Source organism: Hemicordylus capensis, chromosome 16, assembly GCF_027244095.1.
Source record: "Hemicordylus capensis ecotype Gifberg chromosome 16, rHemCap1.1.pri, whole genome shotgun sequence".
In the NCBI taxonomy this organism is placed as follows: domain Eukaryota; kingdom Metazoa; phylum Chordata; class Lepidosauria; order Squamata; family Cordylidae; genus Hemicordylus; species Hemicordylus capensis.
The window spans coordinates 605,292-620,108 of NC_069672.1; the positions used below are offsets into that span (position 1 = coordinate 605,292).

Consider the following 14,817-nt stretch of genomic DNA (forward strand, 5'->3'; position numbering starts at 1 on the left):
GGGAGGTGCTCGCCCAGCCACACAGCAAGCCAAGGAGCCAAGGAGTAGAAAGGCCAAAAGGGGGAGCAGGGGGGGACCCCGACATTCCCCAGTTATAGCTGGACCTCCCCCACCCCACCCCCCAACCAAGAAATATCACGGAGGGCCAAAGCACTCTCTCAAACCGCCACAGGCATTTCTCTCCTGCAAACGAGACATAATGGATACTCGGGCGCAGAAGAGGATTTCTTAAACCCCAGACATAAAGCGGGCTAGGTTCCGAGAGGGAGGGAAAAACCCGAAGCGCGTGCAAAGTGCCCTCTGAAACATCGCACGGACTACGGGGTAAATCTGGCCGATCTGTGAACGCAGAGCTACCCTCCCCAAGTAAAGCCGCAGTAAAGTCGCCGTCTGAAAAAGCCGCCGGGGGCCTTCCAGGTTTCACGCTGCACCAGGGCTTGGCAGGATCGCATTGAAAACGACCCCCAGCATCTCAAACTCCTCCCTACAGCTATTTTCCTGCCACGGACTTGCAACGTTGTAGCGCTAAATCGCAAGGACAAGATCCGGAAGGAGGCACCGGGAACGTGCACGGCCTCTTGCCGCCAGCACAAGGATTGCAGGGTCGCAACCCAGGCAGCACGGGGCCACACGCAGCCGATCCGTAGCCCCGGCCCTGCGGCGAGGGTGGGGTCTGGAAAGCGCCCGGCCCTCTGCACAGCTCCCCTCTCCGCTCTGCGGCTCAAGGGAGGGCCCTGTGGACCCCGCCTGGAGTCCCCTGGAGGGAAGGGCGGGAGGCCAATGGGGCGGCTGCTCTCCCTCATCCTGGCCTCAGAGTCGGGGGCGAAGGGGGGCCAGGCTGGGGCAAAGGGCTGCGGAAGATTCCTCAGCCCAGTCAGTGACCTGCCGACTGCGGTGCCTTTTACGAGAGAGAACGGAAGGCGACTCCGCCTCTCTCTGGGCCCACCTGCGGGTATCTTCACCCAAGCGGAGGGCTGGAGAAGGCAGGCCTCCCTCCGCTCTTGAGCTGGCCCCTCCCCACCTTCAGAAGACTGCCCCCCCCAGCCCAGCCCAGCCCAGCGAGTGGGGTGTCTCCAAGCCTTACCGTCCAGGGACAGCCAGTCGTGCTGGGAGGAGGGCAGGGTGGGCAAGGCCCGTGCTTTGTACTCAAAGACCACCGAGTTGGAGATGATCTGGTTGTCGAAGGCCACCTGCAGCGTGACGAGGCCCGTGTCGTGAGCTGGAAGACAAGCAGGGCCTCAGGCTGGGAGCCGGGCCGGCCCAGGCCACCCCGCTGGCTTCGGAGCAATGGCTGCAGCAGGCCCCGTGGGGGGGCAACGGTCCTCCCCAGCCCTGGCGGGCATCCCAAGGGGGGCTGGGCCCCCTTTCTGCCTGGGAGCCAATGGTGTTGGGGGACGCGTGGGCATGCATGGAAACCAGAGACCTCCGGGTGTCTGGACTTTGGACCTGAGCACACAGATCCGTCTCCATGCAGGCTCAATGGAAACCCACCCACCCCTCCACTGTCTGTGCAGGAGGTACTGGGGACAAGCCCTTTCCCAGAGGCATCTGGCTGTCTGCTGCTGGGAGCACAACTCGGCCAGACCAAGGTGGGGCACTCCGCCCCCCCCCCCCGCGCCTCTGGATTTTCTCCAGCCAAGAATCTCCTCCCTCCCCCTCTAATAGGAGTGCTGAGGGGCCTCACCTGGGCAGTAGCAGCGAAGCACTCCTGGCTGTATCAAGGAGGCCGGCACGGAGATCTGGTCGAAGAGGCAGCTGTAGTTATTGCTGGCTTCCTGCCAGGGGCCAGTGATCAGCACTTTCACGCCCCCCTGCAAAGGAAGCAGAGCAGACCATGATCCTCGCCTGTGCCTCGCCCGCCCTCCGGGTCTCGCTTCTCCTGTCTGCCCCACAGGATGCTCGCCTCTATGCCCCACAGAGACAGGAGAACAAGAGCCCCCCCCCACCCCACCCCGCCGCCTGGGCTCCCTGCACTGCAGGGCAGTGGACAGGCTGTGCCATGCAAAGGCGACCGACCCCCAAGTGAAGAGGGCACCGAGACATCGGAGCGGAGAGGCTTCCCTGTCCGCAGGGCAGCTTCTGGTCCTCCCAAAGCTGTTTCCAGCCCGGGAAGCAGAAGTGAGGGGCTGCCTCCTTCCCTCTGGGGCCTCCGATCTGCTCTGTGGTCAGAGAATGGCTGTCCCAGCGGCCAGGGATTGCACTGCCTGTTTCCTCAGATAATTTCCTTCAGCTGAGATTGTCCAGTGGGCAAGACGCTGCTCTGGGATTTGGCGGGTCTGGGTTCAGATCCCGCCTCTGCGGTCAGCTCACTCTGTGGCCTGAGTGGATGGCTGTCAGTCACAGCTTCTCACCAGAAAGAACAGAATGGTGGCCCCCATGGACTGACCAGCAGCTACTGTGTGTGCCACTCCCCAACCAGGAGGCTCCCGGAATGTTTTATATAGCCCCTTCTAAAACAGCAACATCGAAAGCCAATTGACTTCGGTCCCAATACAAGCTAGACTGGAAGCAGCAACGAGGTGCAGCCGGCTGCCCCGAAAGCCCTCCCGAAGCAAACACAGTCCCTGGAAGGGGAAGAGGAGGCTGGCTAGTGGCAGTGAGTTCTGCAGGGAGAGTGCCAGTGCTGAGAAGGCCCCTGTGGAGCCTCTCTTAGGAGTCGTCTTTGCGGCCAAAGTGGTTTGCTGAGCCCCAGCGTGAAAGCCAGCTCCTCTGATCCTCATCGCCCCCAGCCAAGCCACAGGCGCTGAGCACTCGGGGCGGAGCTAGACGCTGCCTGTCTTTTTTTGGAATGATGGATAAGATTACTTTGGAAGGCTAAATAAAAGTGTTCCACACACCCCCACCCCCCAGCTGCTTTTCTCACTGGTGGAAAAAGATACTGGCACTCATATTTCCTCCCCAACATGGATGGAGAAGCAGAGCCGGGCCGCGCCAGATTCAAGTGACAAATGGCCAGGAGGAAAAGGGCCCCGCAAGACTCAAAGCTGCAGCAACCCCTCCAAGCTGTTTCCCATGAGAAAGAAAAGGCCGCGGGGGGGGGGGGGGCAGCCTCCCCCAGGCCGTGATGAAGGGCAGAGTGGGAGGCAGGCAGGGAAGGTTTGCTCCCCCTGCTGCTGCTGCTGCTGCTGCTGCTGCGTGTGGGGACAGGTGCACTCCCTTCCCCGCTTGGCCTCCGGCCTGACGGGGGCCCTGGCATCAGGAGAGCCCGCCTGGCTCCTTCTGGACAGGGAAATGCACCTCTGGGAAGGAGAGGCAGAAACCCAGCAAAGACCCGTCTGGCGTTAGCTGCTCTTGTGCTGCCCCCCCGTGGCTCAAAGACTGAAGGACAGAACACCAGGCAGCTTCCCCAAAGAGTCTGCAGAGCGCCGGGCCTCGCCTGAGAGCCGCTCTGCCTGCAAGAGAGAGGAGCAGCTGACTCCCAAGTCAGGCGCGGACCGGCCCACTGGGCAACAGGGCACATTCCCGGTGCGCCCCACCTGACGTGTGAGCAGCCCTGTGAGCGAGTGGAAAAGCCAGAGCAGAGTGAGGGCAGGAGGAGGGAAGCTGTGGCCACGCTCTGAACGGGCTTTGTGACACCATCACATAGTCAGATCGCATTGGCCGGGTGGTGCTGCCCTGCCAGGAAACCTCGGTTCTTTCCACAGCCAGTTTGGCCTTCATCCAGCTCCTGGGTCCTCTCCGGAGCATTTCACAGGGGACCGCTGTGCTGGATGTTTGCCCCTGGAAAGCTTCCGAGCAAAAGGGGTCAGTGGCGGTCAGGGTGGGCTGGCTGGTTCCAAGCAGTCCTTCTGCGCAGCCAACATGGGGCCATCGGCCATTCTGAGCGAGGGAGGAGGGGGACCTCAGAGGACCCTACCCACCAGGCAGCTGCGGCTCTCCCCAGCCCCCTCCCCACTTTCCCCTGGATTACCTGAAATGGGGAGGAGGGCTGCAGTGGGGGTGGGCGGTGGGCAAGGAGCTGGGCAGCAACCCGAAAGGGAGGCCTCCCCCCGCCCCTCTTGGCCAGTCTCCCCTGGCTGAATCAGAGAGGGGCTTCCCCACCTTGGCTCCCTAGATGCTGTTGGACTACCACTCCCATCCTCCCTAGCCACCCAGGCCCCTGTGGCTGAGGGTGATGGGTTTTGTTGTCCAGCCACCCCCTCCCTGGCTTCTACATGGACAGACCCAGCCATGTACACTCCTCTGGGCTCCTGGGAGGAAGAGCAGGCTATGAATGGGGACACCCACACAGCCCCCCCCCCCGATCTCTTGAGGCTCTGTTTCCCGCGGCTGCCGCCCAGGAAGGGCTCAGTGGCCGGCTCACCTCCGGGTAGGACCACTCCGGCGAGTAGTCCGTCACCAGGAAGAGGCGCCCGCTCTGCTGGAGCAGGCCCAAGGTGTTCTGGGCCGCCGCGGCCGACACCACCTCGGTGACGTGCATGTAGGCCATGGTGCCGGCCCCGTTCTCCGCGCTGCTGAGGTGCAGGCTGGCCTGCTGGGGGCTGCAGCAGGGGATGCACATCTCGGCCTGGCTGTAGGGCACCCGGCTGCCGTCTTCGGGCGGCGCCAGCCCCGCCCCCTCCCCCGAGACCAGCTGGTGCCCGTAGAGGGCGTTGCCCCCGCCCTCCACCGAGATGAAGTCGTTGATCAGGTCGGAGAACTGGTTGCTGAAGGAGATGTCGAAGTGGTCCAGGCTGAGCTCCATGTTGGCGGCGTTGCTGAGGCCCGGGTGGCCGGCCGGGTAGAGGCCCTGCGCCATGTTCCCCTGCAGGACGGGCAGGACGCTCCCGTTCCGCAGGCCGCCGCCGTTGGCCTCCGGCTGCAGGTAGTGCTCCGCGGCACAGGCCTGGAGGCCGCCCGACTTCAGCAGGTTCTCGCTGCCTTCGGCCTGGGGCGAGGTCTCCATCGGGACTTCCCCTTCGGCCGCCATGGCCTGGAAGCTGGCCTGGAACTGCATGAGCTGCAGGGAAGAGCTGGGCTCGATCCGGGCCTCCACCGCGCCGTTGCAGTTGGAGGCGCTCTGGGAGGAGGCCTCGGTCTTGACGGCGGGGAGCCCCAGGGGGCTGGCGAAGGAGCTGCTGGCCTCGCCCAGGCTGCTGTGGGCGTTCGGCTCCAGCGGGAGGGCCTTGCTGGCGTCCTGCAGGAAGAAGCTGGGGGAGGGGGTCTGGTGGACGTGGTGGGGGCTCTGGACGGCCTGGCCGAAGCCGGAGGAGTAGTCCTTGTTGGAGTCGATGGCGCTGAAGTCCATTTGCTCCAGGGTGGTGCTGGGGCTCAGGCCCCCGCCGGACGGGAGCAGGCTGGAGCCGGCCGTCAGGGTGAGCGAGTGGGACGAAGAGGAGGCGGAGGAGAAGGCCTCTTTGGACAGCTGCTGCTCGAAGGACGTGTCCTCGGTCTTGATCTCCTTGGTGAGGGCCGTGCTGAAGTTGAAGACCCGCTCCGTGGTGGGCGACTGCCGGAGGTTGGAGCCCAGCCCGTCCCCCTTGGGGCCCCCTCCGCCGTAGGTCTGGCCCTGCTTGGGGTTGTTCAGGAAGCAGTCCGGGTCAAAGTTCATGGTGGTCTCGGGGATCTTCCTGCCGCTGTCCAGGGTCGTGGAGAGCACCAGCTCCTCAGAGACGCTGGCAGGCAGCATGGACAGACCCTCCGAGCTGCCGGCCGTGGGGAAGGCAAACTTGTGGCCGTCGGAGCTCACGGCCAGCACCAGCCCCTGCGCCGCCGCGTCCGAGGCGAGGAGGTGCTGATTGGGGCCAGTGGTGGGCGACATGGTGTAGACGGCCTCGCTGGTGACGTCCGACATGAAGACGGTGGCGCTCTGGGGCAAGCTGCCCATCACCGAGGCCACCGCCATGCTGGAGACCCCCGTGACCGCCGGACTGTCTGCCACATCCGGGTCGCTGTTCAAGCCGCTGCTGATGGACACGGGGGAGTTCTGGGTCGTGTCGGGGACCTCCACCTGGTTGGTCGAGGAGACCTCCGTGCTGTTCTGATGGAGCAGGACCGGCTTGGCCACTTTGCCGTTCCGCTTCTCCCGGCTGGAGGACTTGCTGTGGCTGTGCTCGTTCTTGCCTTCGGAGACGTCGTTGTTCTGCACCTCCGAGTGGGCGCTGTACCCGCCCGACCGCGGCTCGACCTTGGGGGAGATGATGCGGTGTTTGGCACTGTTGCACTTGTGGTGCACGCTGCTCCCTGCCCCTGTTCCGGGAGAAAAGAGACCCTGCGTCAGCCCAGACACCCCCAGCCCAAGACTGCCTCCGCGGGAGGGCGGCAGGCACAGAGCTCCCCGGGGCACGTTCTGCAGCAACGGCTGGAAGCGGCTCCAGAGGGCGAGTGGAGTCACGGCCCACTTCCGGAACCCCCGGCCAGGGCTCCTCCTGCGTCCGGACCAGGAGCCTCGTGGCTTGAGGCCGCTGAGGACTAGGGGGATGGGGGGGCCCTCAGGCCTCCAAGGCTGCAACAGCGGCTGCCTTGGGGCACAGCGACGAATGCCGATGAAGATGATGAAGATGGCGAAAAGAGCTGGTCTTGTGGCAGTGAGCATGAATTGCTCCCTTTGCTCAGCAGGTTCTGCCCTGCTTTGTGTCTGAATGGGAAGCAACACGTCTGGGCTCTGGGGAGAGCTCCTGCATGCTCGAATGCAGAAGGTCCCAAGTCCCCTCCCTGGCAGCAGCACCTCCAAGAGAGGGCGGAGAGAGACTCCTGCCTGCAACCTCGGAGAAGCCGCTGCCAGTCTGGGCAGACAGTACTGAGCTAGATGGACCAAGGGTCTGACTCGGTAGAAGGCAGCTTCCTAGGTTCCTATTTGTTAGCTGCCCAGTCACAAATTGGCCTCTGGGTGGGTTACAACACAACATTAAAACATGAGATGAAAAACACCCAACAAATTAAATCATAACAAAAGCTGGGGGAAAGGAAATACAAAATACAATACAAAACCATTTAAAAGGCTTAAAAAAAAATCCAGTTAAAACCAGGTCCAAATTTAAAATTTAAAAGGCCTGAGTGAACAAAAAGGTCTAAAAGAACAAAGTGATGAAGCCAGGCGAACCTCACTGCGGAGGCTATTCCATCAACAAGGAGCCACCACCGAAAAGGCCTTTGCCCTGGCAGCCACCGGCCTCCCCTCGTTTGGCAGAGGGGCACTCGGAGGAGGGCCTCTGAAGAAGACCTAAAGGTCCGGGTTGGGACATCTGGGGCAAGGCGCTCTCTCAGGTAACCCGGCCCCAAGCCCCCAGGACTCCCGCCTGCCTTTCCCAGCCCCGCAGCGCAGGACCAGTGCCCTCCATGAGGCCTTGCCCCCCTACTTCTTCTCCCCTGGGGCTAAAGATGCTCAGCCAGAGCCCCGCCAGTCTCACTCCAGGCAGAAATGCAGCCTCCCGCCCTGCACCCCTATCCCGGCTCTTCCTTTTCTGACCAGGAGGCGCCTTTCCAATGTATCCCCCCCCCCCGCATGGAAGGTTTCCTTTCTTCTTTTCCTCTCCAGCCTCCCTTCCCAGGTGCAAAGGGCCCTCCAGGGGTTTCACGTGCTACCCCCCACCCCCCGCCCAGCTGCTGGCATAAGGAATGTCTCTATTGGGGGAAAGACGGAGCAAAGGAGAGTCCGGCTGGAGCAGGGAGCCCCCCTCCTGCCCCCCGTCCAGTGCTTGGTCCCCGGCAGCCGCCAGAGGCCTGCGAGGTGCTTCCAAGCAGCCCCTGGGAGAGGCAAAGGCGCCTCTGAGCCTCTGTGGCCTGCCCAGTGCCTGGGACCTCCGGGGGCTTCCCTGGTGGCAGGGGGCCCAGCCCCGGCGTCTGTGCTCAGGGCCAGCTCCCAGCCCTGCGGCCAGGCCTTCCTCCTGGGCAACTGCAGAAGGTGTCTCCAGGTCCTGGAAGGGATTCCCAAGAAAGGACATGGTGTCTCCAGGGCCGACTGGCGTGCCAGCCCCTCTGTCCCTAGAATCTAGGCACGATAGCCTGCCTCTGTAGCTGGAGGCTCCCCGAACCGAACCTTCCCCACCTCCACCTTCCTCGCTCCTCCTCCTAGCTCCGCCGGGCTGCCCCCTCACCCCCCTCGCCCTGCTTACCCAAGCTGCCCGTGCAGAGGCAGTTGTGCGTCCGAGGCTGGGGCTTGGTCTGGTGGCTGTCCAGGATCTGCTGCACCAGCTGCTCCACCGAGAAGCCCGAGCTGCTGTTCCCGTTGCTGCATGTCCACTTGATGCCATGAACTGCGGAGAGAAAGAGAGTGGTGTCGGTCTCGGGGGCCACTCCGCAGGTGCCCTGCCGGGAGGGAGCCCCAAGCAGATCTCAGTCCGCGCAGCGGCCTTCCTGCCCGCTCAGGGGAGTCTAGCTGGCGTGAGAGGAGGTCCCCGCCCCACCCCTGGATGGCTCCCCTCTGCCCTGTGCGCCACGCCTCCCAAATTCCCCTTGGACGAGAGCCCTGTTGTTGAGTTACACCCCAACCAGGTTCAGAGGTGTGCACACAAGTACTACCCTGCCCACTGGGCCAAAAGGCCCCCTGTCCAAATTGGTTTATTCTCTTCTGTTTGGCAGGAGGAGAGCAACTGGCCCTATCCAGCCCCCGCATGACATCCCTCCAGTGGCTGCTGCTAGTGTCTGTCTTGTATTTCTTTTTAGACTGTGAGCCCTGCAGGGACAGGGAATCATCTTGACTGACTGACTGACTGACTGACTGATTGATTGAAGTGCTGCACTGGCTGCCAATTGGTTTCCAGATCCAATTCAAGGTGCTGTTTATTGCCTTTAAAGCCCTCCATGGTTTGTGCCCTGGATATCGGAAGGCCCGCCTGCTGCCAGGGGTTCCTGCCCGCCCAACCAGGTCACCAGAGGAGACTTTGCTCCATGTGCCGATGTTGAGAGAGGCTCAATTGCCCTGGAGGCGGGGCAGGGCCTTCTCGGTTCTTGCCCCCAGGCTCTGGCAGGCTCTCCCTGTGAATGTCTGCTCATTGACATCGGTGGCTGCTTTTAAAAAAAACAACTGAAGACCTTTATATTCCTTCAGGCTTTTACCCCTTAAGGGCTGCCAGGTCTCTTCGCTTTCCTGTTCCTGTTTGTCTTTTTTATGGCAGTTGTTTTTGGAGTCTTTTTACTGTTTAACTGATTTTAAGGTTTTAAATGTGATTTTTGTGGAGTTCTATTGTATTTTAATTTTTGTAAACCGCCTTGGGATGCCTTACGAAAGGCAGTAAAGAAACTGAACACAAAAGATAGATAGATAGATAGATAGATAGATAGATAGATAGATAGATTTACTGTTTGTTTTTCTAGGTAAACTGCTTTGGGAACTTTTGTTGAAAATGTTTGTAGTAGTAGGGGTGGTAATACAGGTTGTTGTGTGAATGACTGTGCCTGTGTCCATGTTAAAAGTGAACCTGGTACAGGCCCCTTGAAATGGAGGATACAGAAAGGAGGTGAACTGCGAGACCTGCATCCAACCTAACATGTGCACCGAGGTGATTTTGGCGCCTGGACCTCAATTGGAGGGAGGAAAAACCCTCTTTCTAAGCTTTTAAGAGATGTTTAAGCCCTGGAGATGTGAACTCTTGTGCAAGAAGGGAAGCGGAACCCTGTTCAATGAAAAAGAAAGTGGAGATGGCGAAGGCATAGCAGGAAAGACAGCTCTGTTAAGCGCAGCCATGATGAGACTGCCCCAGAGATGGGGAGGGAGTGGTTATTGAGCTTCCCTGATGGTACAGGCACTGGCCAATAGGCGCCCACCTCAGGTACTTGCACATCTGTGGACTCAGCCTTGGCTGCCTGTTGGGTGTGTGTGTGTGAACTGAGGTTTCCCATGTGCAGCTCGAAGTGCAGTGAACACCAGTCAAAGAAATCAGTGTAAGCAGAAACTGGAGCAGGACTGGGGGGGAGCATCACGTGTTCTGTGAGCGTCTACTATTATGGAGCCCGCCCCGGCAGCCTCCACTGGCCTTTCCTGGTCTGGATTGAGCCCTGGGTTTGAATCTCCTTCTTGCAAACATAGAACTGGGGGGGGGGCTTTCTAGGACGCTGCCTCTGCCCTCCTGGGGGCACTTCCTGAGGGTCCCTCCTTCACTCCACTCCTTCCTCCTCCTTGGTAGAGCAACCAGGGCTCTTGCTGCAAGTTCTGGGCCTGATGCAGAAGTGGCCAAAGCAGTTCCTGGACTATGAGATTTGTGATGGTTAAAGTGTTGCAAACTGCAACGGTATGAAGCAGTGGCTGGAAACCACGAGTACAGCGTTTCTTGATGCGTTTTTTCAATGCACCATGACAGGGTTTTTAAAAAATAATTCTCGGTTCCTTTGCGCAAAGCCGCCAGCAGGCGAAAGTGCAGCTAGGGCTGAAAGCTGACCCTTGAGCAAGAAACAGAGTGATTATACTGTGTGTGGTTTTTTTTTTGTGTGTGTGTGGCTTTACATATCAACAGATCCTCGATCTGCCAAATAAGCCAGCCAACTCACAGCACACAAAAAAAGGAGGAAACATGAACGTGTCCGAAAAATAAGTCTGATGAAAAACAAAAGCGAATGCCATCAAAATCAAGAGCCGAGAGCAGATGAAAACTGAGTTGCACCTTTGTGCAAAAACTTGGGTGGAAAAATTAATTTCATGGAAAGATTATTTCATGAAAGGGGCTGTAAAAATCAAGAAATCGTTGTACTGCGATTTGAACCGTCCACGCCACACCACGCTGCAACGCATAAATCATGGAACAAGCCTCCTACAACGGAAAATCACAGCTACTTTCCTGCAACGCACATACAACATTATAGGGCTTCAATGCATCAATAAAATCCGAAGCGAGGCATCAGAAAATATGAACGGCACCTGCTGACAGTGCAGTGACCACAACGTCAATAAAATCCGATGCTGCAAAATGTCGCAACACGGGCAATCTGGAGGAGCCCTTTGCGGACACTTAGCTGCAAAACTGTTGCAGCGTGTCAACGTCCAGGAGGGCTGCTGCAGCAGGCCTGGCCTTGGGAAAGAGGGACCCTGTCCCTGGCGGCACACACACTCGCCCCCTTGGCTTTACTGTCCCTGCTTTTGCAAGCTGGTCTCCTGGCAGTAGTGAGCACGAATGGCTCTCTTTGCTAAAGAGGGTCTGGTCTGCTCTGGCCTGCCTGTGTGAGTGCTGCAAGATCTCCCCCTGAGGGGATGGGGCCGCCACAGACTCCTGCCTGCAACCCTGGAGAAGCTGCTGCCAGTCTATGCAGACAATACCGAGCTAACTGGATTAAGAGTCTGACTCTGTCTAAGGCAGCTTCCTCTGCTCCAAGGAGAGGAGAGGAGAACTGGTCTGGTGGTAGCCAGCATGTCCTGTCCCCATAGCTAAGTAGGGTCCTCCCTAGTTGCATATGAATGGGAGACTTGATGTGTGAGCACTGCAAGAGATTCCCCTTCTTAGGGGATGAAGCCTTTCTGGGAAGAGCAGAAGGTCCCAAGTTCCCTCCCTGGCAGCATCTCCAAGATAGGGCTGGGAGAGACTCCTGCCTGCAAACTTGGAGAAGCTGCTGCCAGTCTATGAAGACAATACTGAGCTAGATAGACCCAGGGTCGGACTCAGTATATGGCAGCTTCCTTTGTTCCTAGGTTCAGACACATGACAGGAAAACAAGCCTAACCCACTTTTCCTAGAGAGGGCAGTCAGAGGAGAGGACTGCCCCGCTCAGCTCCCTGGCCAACAGGAGGAGGGTCTGGCCGCCTCCCGCTCTGCCCCCCACCCACCCCCCGCTCTGGCCGGGTCCTGGTCTGGAGCCAGGTTGCTGCTCCAAGTGGTGCTGCTGCTGCTCTCCCTTCTGTTGTGAAGGTTATAAAATGAAAAGCCACTGAAGGGTGACAGATTGCAAGGAGAGAATTTGGGGATGCTTAATGTAAATTACCGAGCGCCTTGGCACATCCAATATGTAGATAGTCTCGCTTTCCCTTGTGCAGCCGCCCCCCCCCCCAACCCGAAAGCCTCCTCTGAGCCAGCGAGCTGTTAGCACTGAATATAAAATACTGGCAAGATGGCTTTTAACGTGTCATGCTTGGCTTCTTGACACATAATGAATCAGCGGGAAGGGGCGGGCGGAGGGGGGGGGAGAGCATTACGGAGGGAAGGTTAGTAAAACAGCTCGCCCCCCCCTCCCCGAAAGGCTGAGAGACCAAGCCGGCTGGAAAAGCACACCCAGCTCCACTGGGAGCCCTGGGAAAGGCCAGCCGCCCGAGAAGGGGACTCCAGCCTTGGGCCCGTTGTCAACGCTACCCCTGCAAAGGGGCCCTGCGCTTCCGCCCCTCCTCTCCAGGGCCCAAAGCCCCCAAGGGGCGGCCCCCAGACCCCCAGACCTCTGCCAGGCAGGGAGGAGCACAGAGGCTGCTCCCGGAAGCCAGGCTGGGAGGAGGGGCGGCCCTCCCCGCCATCTTGCAGATCCGAGGCCCACACTGGACGCAGCGGTGAGCAGCCCGGCCTCCGACTCAGTTTGCCATCTGTGCAATGGGAAGGCTGGTGGTGGAAGGCCACGTGGGAGAGGGGGCCGAAGCCTGGGGAGGCGGGTGGGGGAGTTCAGGTCGCTCCCTTCCCCAAGTGAGAGCTGCCCCAGAGCCTCCCCTCTCTCCCTGGGGGGGGGCATAGCTCCGTGGCAGAGCCCCTGCTTGGCACGCAGAAGGGCCCTGGATCAACCTCCGGCTTCATCTCCAAGTAGGGCTGGGAAAGGCGCCTGGAGCTGAAATGCTGGAGAGCTGCTGCCAGTCAGTGTGGATGATGCTCAGCTAGATGGACCAAAGGCCTGACTCGGGGGACGGCAGCTTCCTATGGTCATCTAGGATGGCTGTTTCGGAGCTGGGGACGCTGCCAGGACCCTGAAGGGGGCCAGGGCCGGCTATGGACAGGAAGCCGGAAAATGTGGCTGTCCCTGGAAAACTGGGGCTGTAGAGAAGGACCCGGCCAAGCCAGAGGGGAGCAAAGCAGCCCTCACCCCTCCTGACTGCGTCCCAATGACCTTCCCGTATCGACTCAGTGGCTGCTCCATTCACGAGTCTGGTCAGGCATTTCGGTGGCCATCCGCAGCCCGTAAGAGGCAGAAAAGGGTTTCCGCTCACCGGCCAAGGAGCTCCCGACGGGGGCCAAGCTGGGGCCCTTCTCCTCCAGGGCCCCGCCGGCTTCTCCAGCCACTCCCAGCCCCCAGCGCAGCCCCCTTTCCGCAGGGCAGCCTTCTGTGCCCCCCAGGCCCCCTCCTGCTCTCCCCTGCTGGCAAAGCCCCTCCTCACTCCAGGGAGCCCAGAGAGGCCAGCCGGGCTGCCTTCCTGAGAGTCCCGCCAGCCACAGCTCCCCGGGCTGAGCCAAAGCGACTCCCACCAAGACTGCTGGGAAGAGGCTGCTTCCTGGTGGGCCCAGGGCATGGTCCACGTGGCGAAGGGCCACAGTTCTGCGGTGGGGCACCAGTGCAGGCCCCACATCTCCCTGGGCCAGAGGCAGGGTGTCAAATGCTGCCCCCCTCCTCTTTCTTCCTCTTAGGTGGTGGGTAGGAAGCGGGGGCAGAAGGGGGGCTTTTTGTTGCCCTGGCAAGCTGAGGTCGCCCAAGGAGAGCTGGTCTGGTGGTCGCCAGCAGGACTTGTCCCCTTAGCTAAGCAGGGTCTGCCCTGGTTGCATCTGAATGGGAGACTAGAAGTGTCAGCACTGGAAGAGATTCCCCCTCAGGGGATGGAGCCGCCACTCTGGGAAGGGCATCTAGGATCCAAGTTCCCTCCCTGGCAGCATCTCCAAGAGAGGGCTGAGAGAGATTCCTGCCTGAGACCTTGGAGAAGCTGCTGCCAGTCTGGGAAGACGATGCTGAGCTAGATGGACCAAGGCTCTGACTCAGTCTATGGCAGCTTCCTATGTTCCTATGTTGAGGGAGGCCGGCATCTCCACAAAGACCATCCATTGAGGATGGCAGCCCCCCCCCCCCCCCCACACACACTCTCTCTCTCTCTCTCACTCTGACAGAAATAAAGGCCTCACTTCTAGTTTTTCTCAGCTCAATTGGATGAAATTTTCATTCGATTTCTCTTTTCATACCTCGACGCCCACACAGAATTCAATTTTCACATGGCAGCTCAGTGTCCACTCCTCCTGCAGGTTAGGAAGGCAAATCTCTCTCTCTCTCTCTCTCTCTCTCTCTCTCTCTCTCTCTCTCTCTCTCTCTCTCTCTCTCTCACACACACACACACACACACACACACACTTCTCCCTCCCTCCCTGGGGGAACCCGAGCACCCCCCCCCCCCCGCTCTAGGCAACTGTGTGTGGATCCAGAGTTCGTTCTCACCAGCTAGTCGAAAAGGCAGAGCCGCAGAGGGTGGCTTCTCCTGGAGAGGAAAGGGTGCCTTCGGAGGCAGCTCCAGGGCGGCTCTTCCACGGCAGCAGGCGGGCATTCCACAGGGCAGGAGATTCCGCTGGGCTGCCTGCTTGGGCGAGTCCAGTGCCTGCCCGGGGGTGCTGCTCCCTTGCTCCCACGGAGCCCGGGCGCCTGGCTAAGAGCTCTGGGCTGGGCTGGGCAGTGGCCCCTCCTGGCTGCTCTTCCTGGGCTGACCTGGGCCCCGAGGCAAGCCCCCCCCCCGAGGCCTTCCCTGGGCCGGAACGGGCACCTGCCCCGGACCGGGAGAAAAGCTGCCCAGTGCCCAGTGCTGAGCCCGACAGCCCAGGAAGCTGCTGGGTCCCTCCAGCGCAGCCTGGCCCACACTGACTGGCAGTGACTCCCCAGGCTTTGGGGCAGGAGTCCCTCCCAGCCCGACCTGGGGGCCCTTCTGCAGATGCTCCTCCAGGGCGCTACAACGGAGCCCCCCCCCCTGTCTGCGTCCCCTGAGGGGGTCCTTGCGGCCCCTCGGAGGCTCCGCCCCATGCTGCTCCCGGA

The 14,817-nt window shown here is 60.4% G+C and overlaps 1 protein-coding gene across 11 annotated transcripts in view; it reads right to left on the bottom strand.

The window, feature by feature from the left end:
- Positions 1–14,817, bottom strand: part of CAMTA1 (calmodulin binding transcription activator 1) — a 687,465-nt gene that overhangs the window by 44,423 nt on the left and 628,225 nt on the right. For all 11 annotated transcript variants that reach the window (XM_053280669.1, XM_053280668.1, XM_053280666.1 and 8 more), the window contains 4 exons: positions 8,034–8,174; positions 4,304–6,168; positions 1,685–1,811; positions 1,085–1,219 (listed from right to left, as the gene is read on the bottom strand). In XM_053280669.1, the coding sequence (XP_053136644.1) occupies positions 1,085–1,219; positions 1,685–1,811; positions 4,304–6,168; positions 8,034–8,174 (2,268 nt within the window). The remainder of the gene's footprint in view (positions 1–1,084; positions 1,220–1,684; positions 1,812–4,303; positions 6,169–8,033; positions 8,175–14,817) is intronic.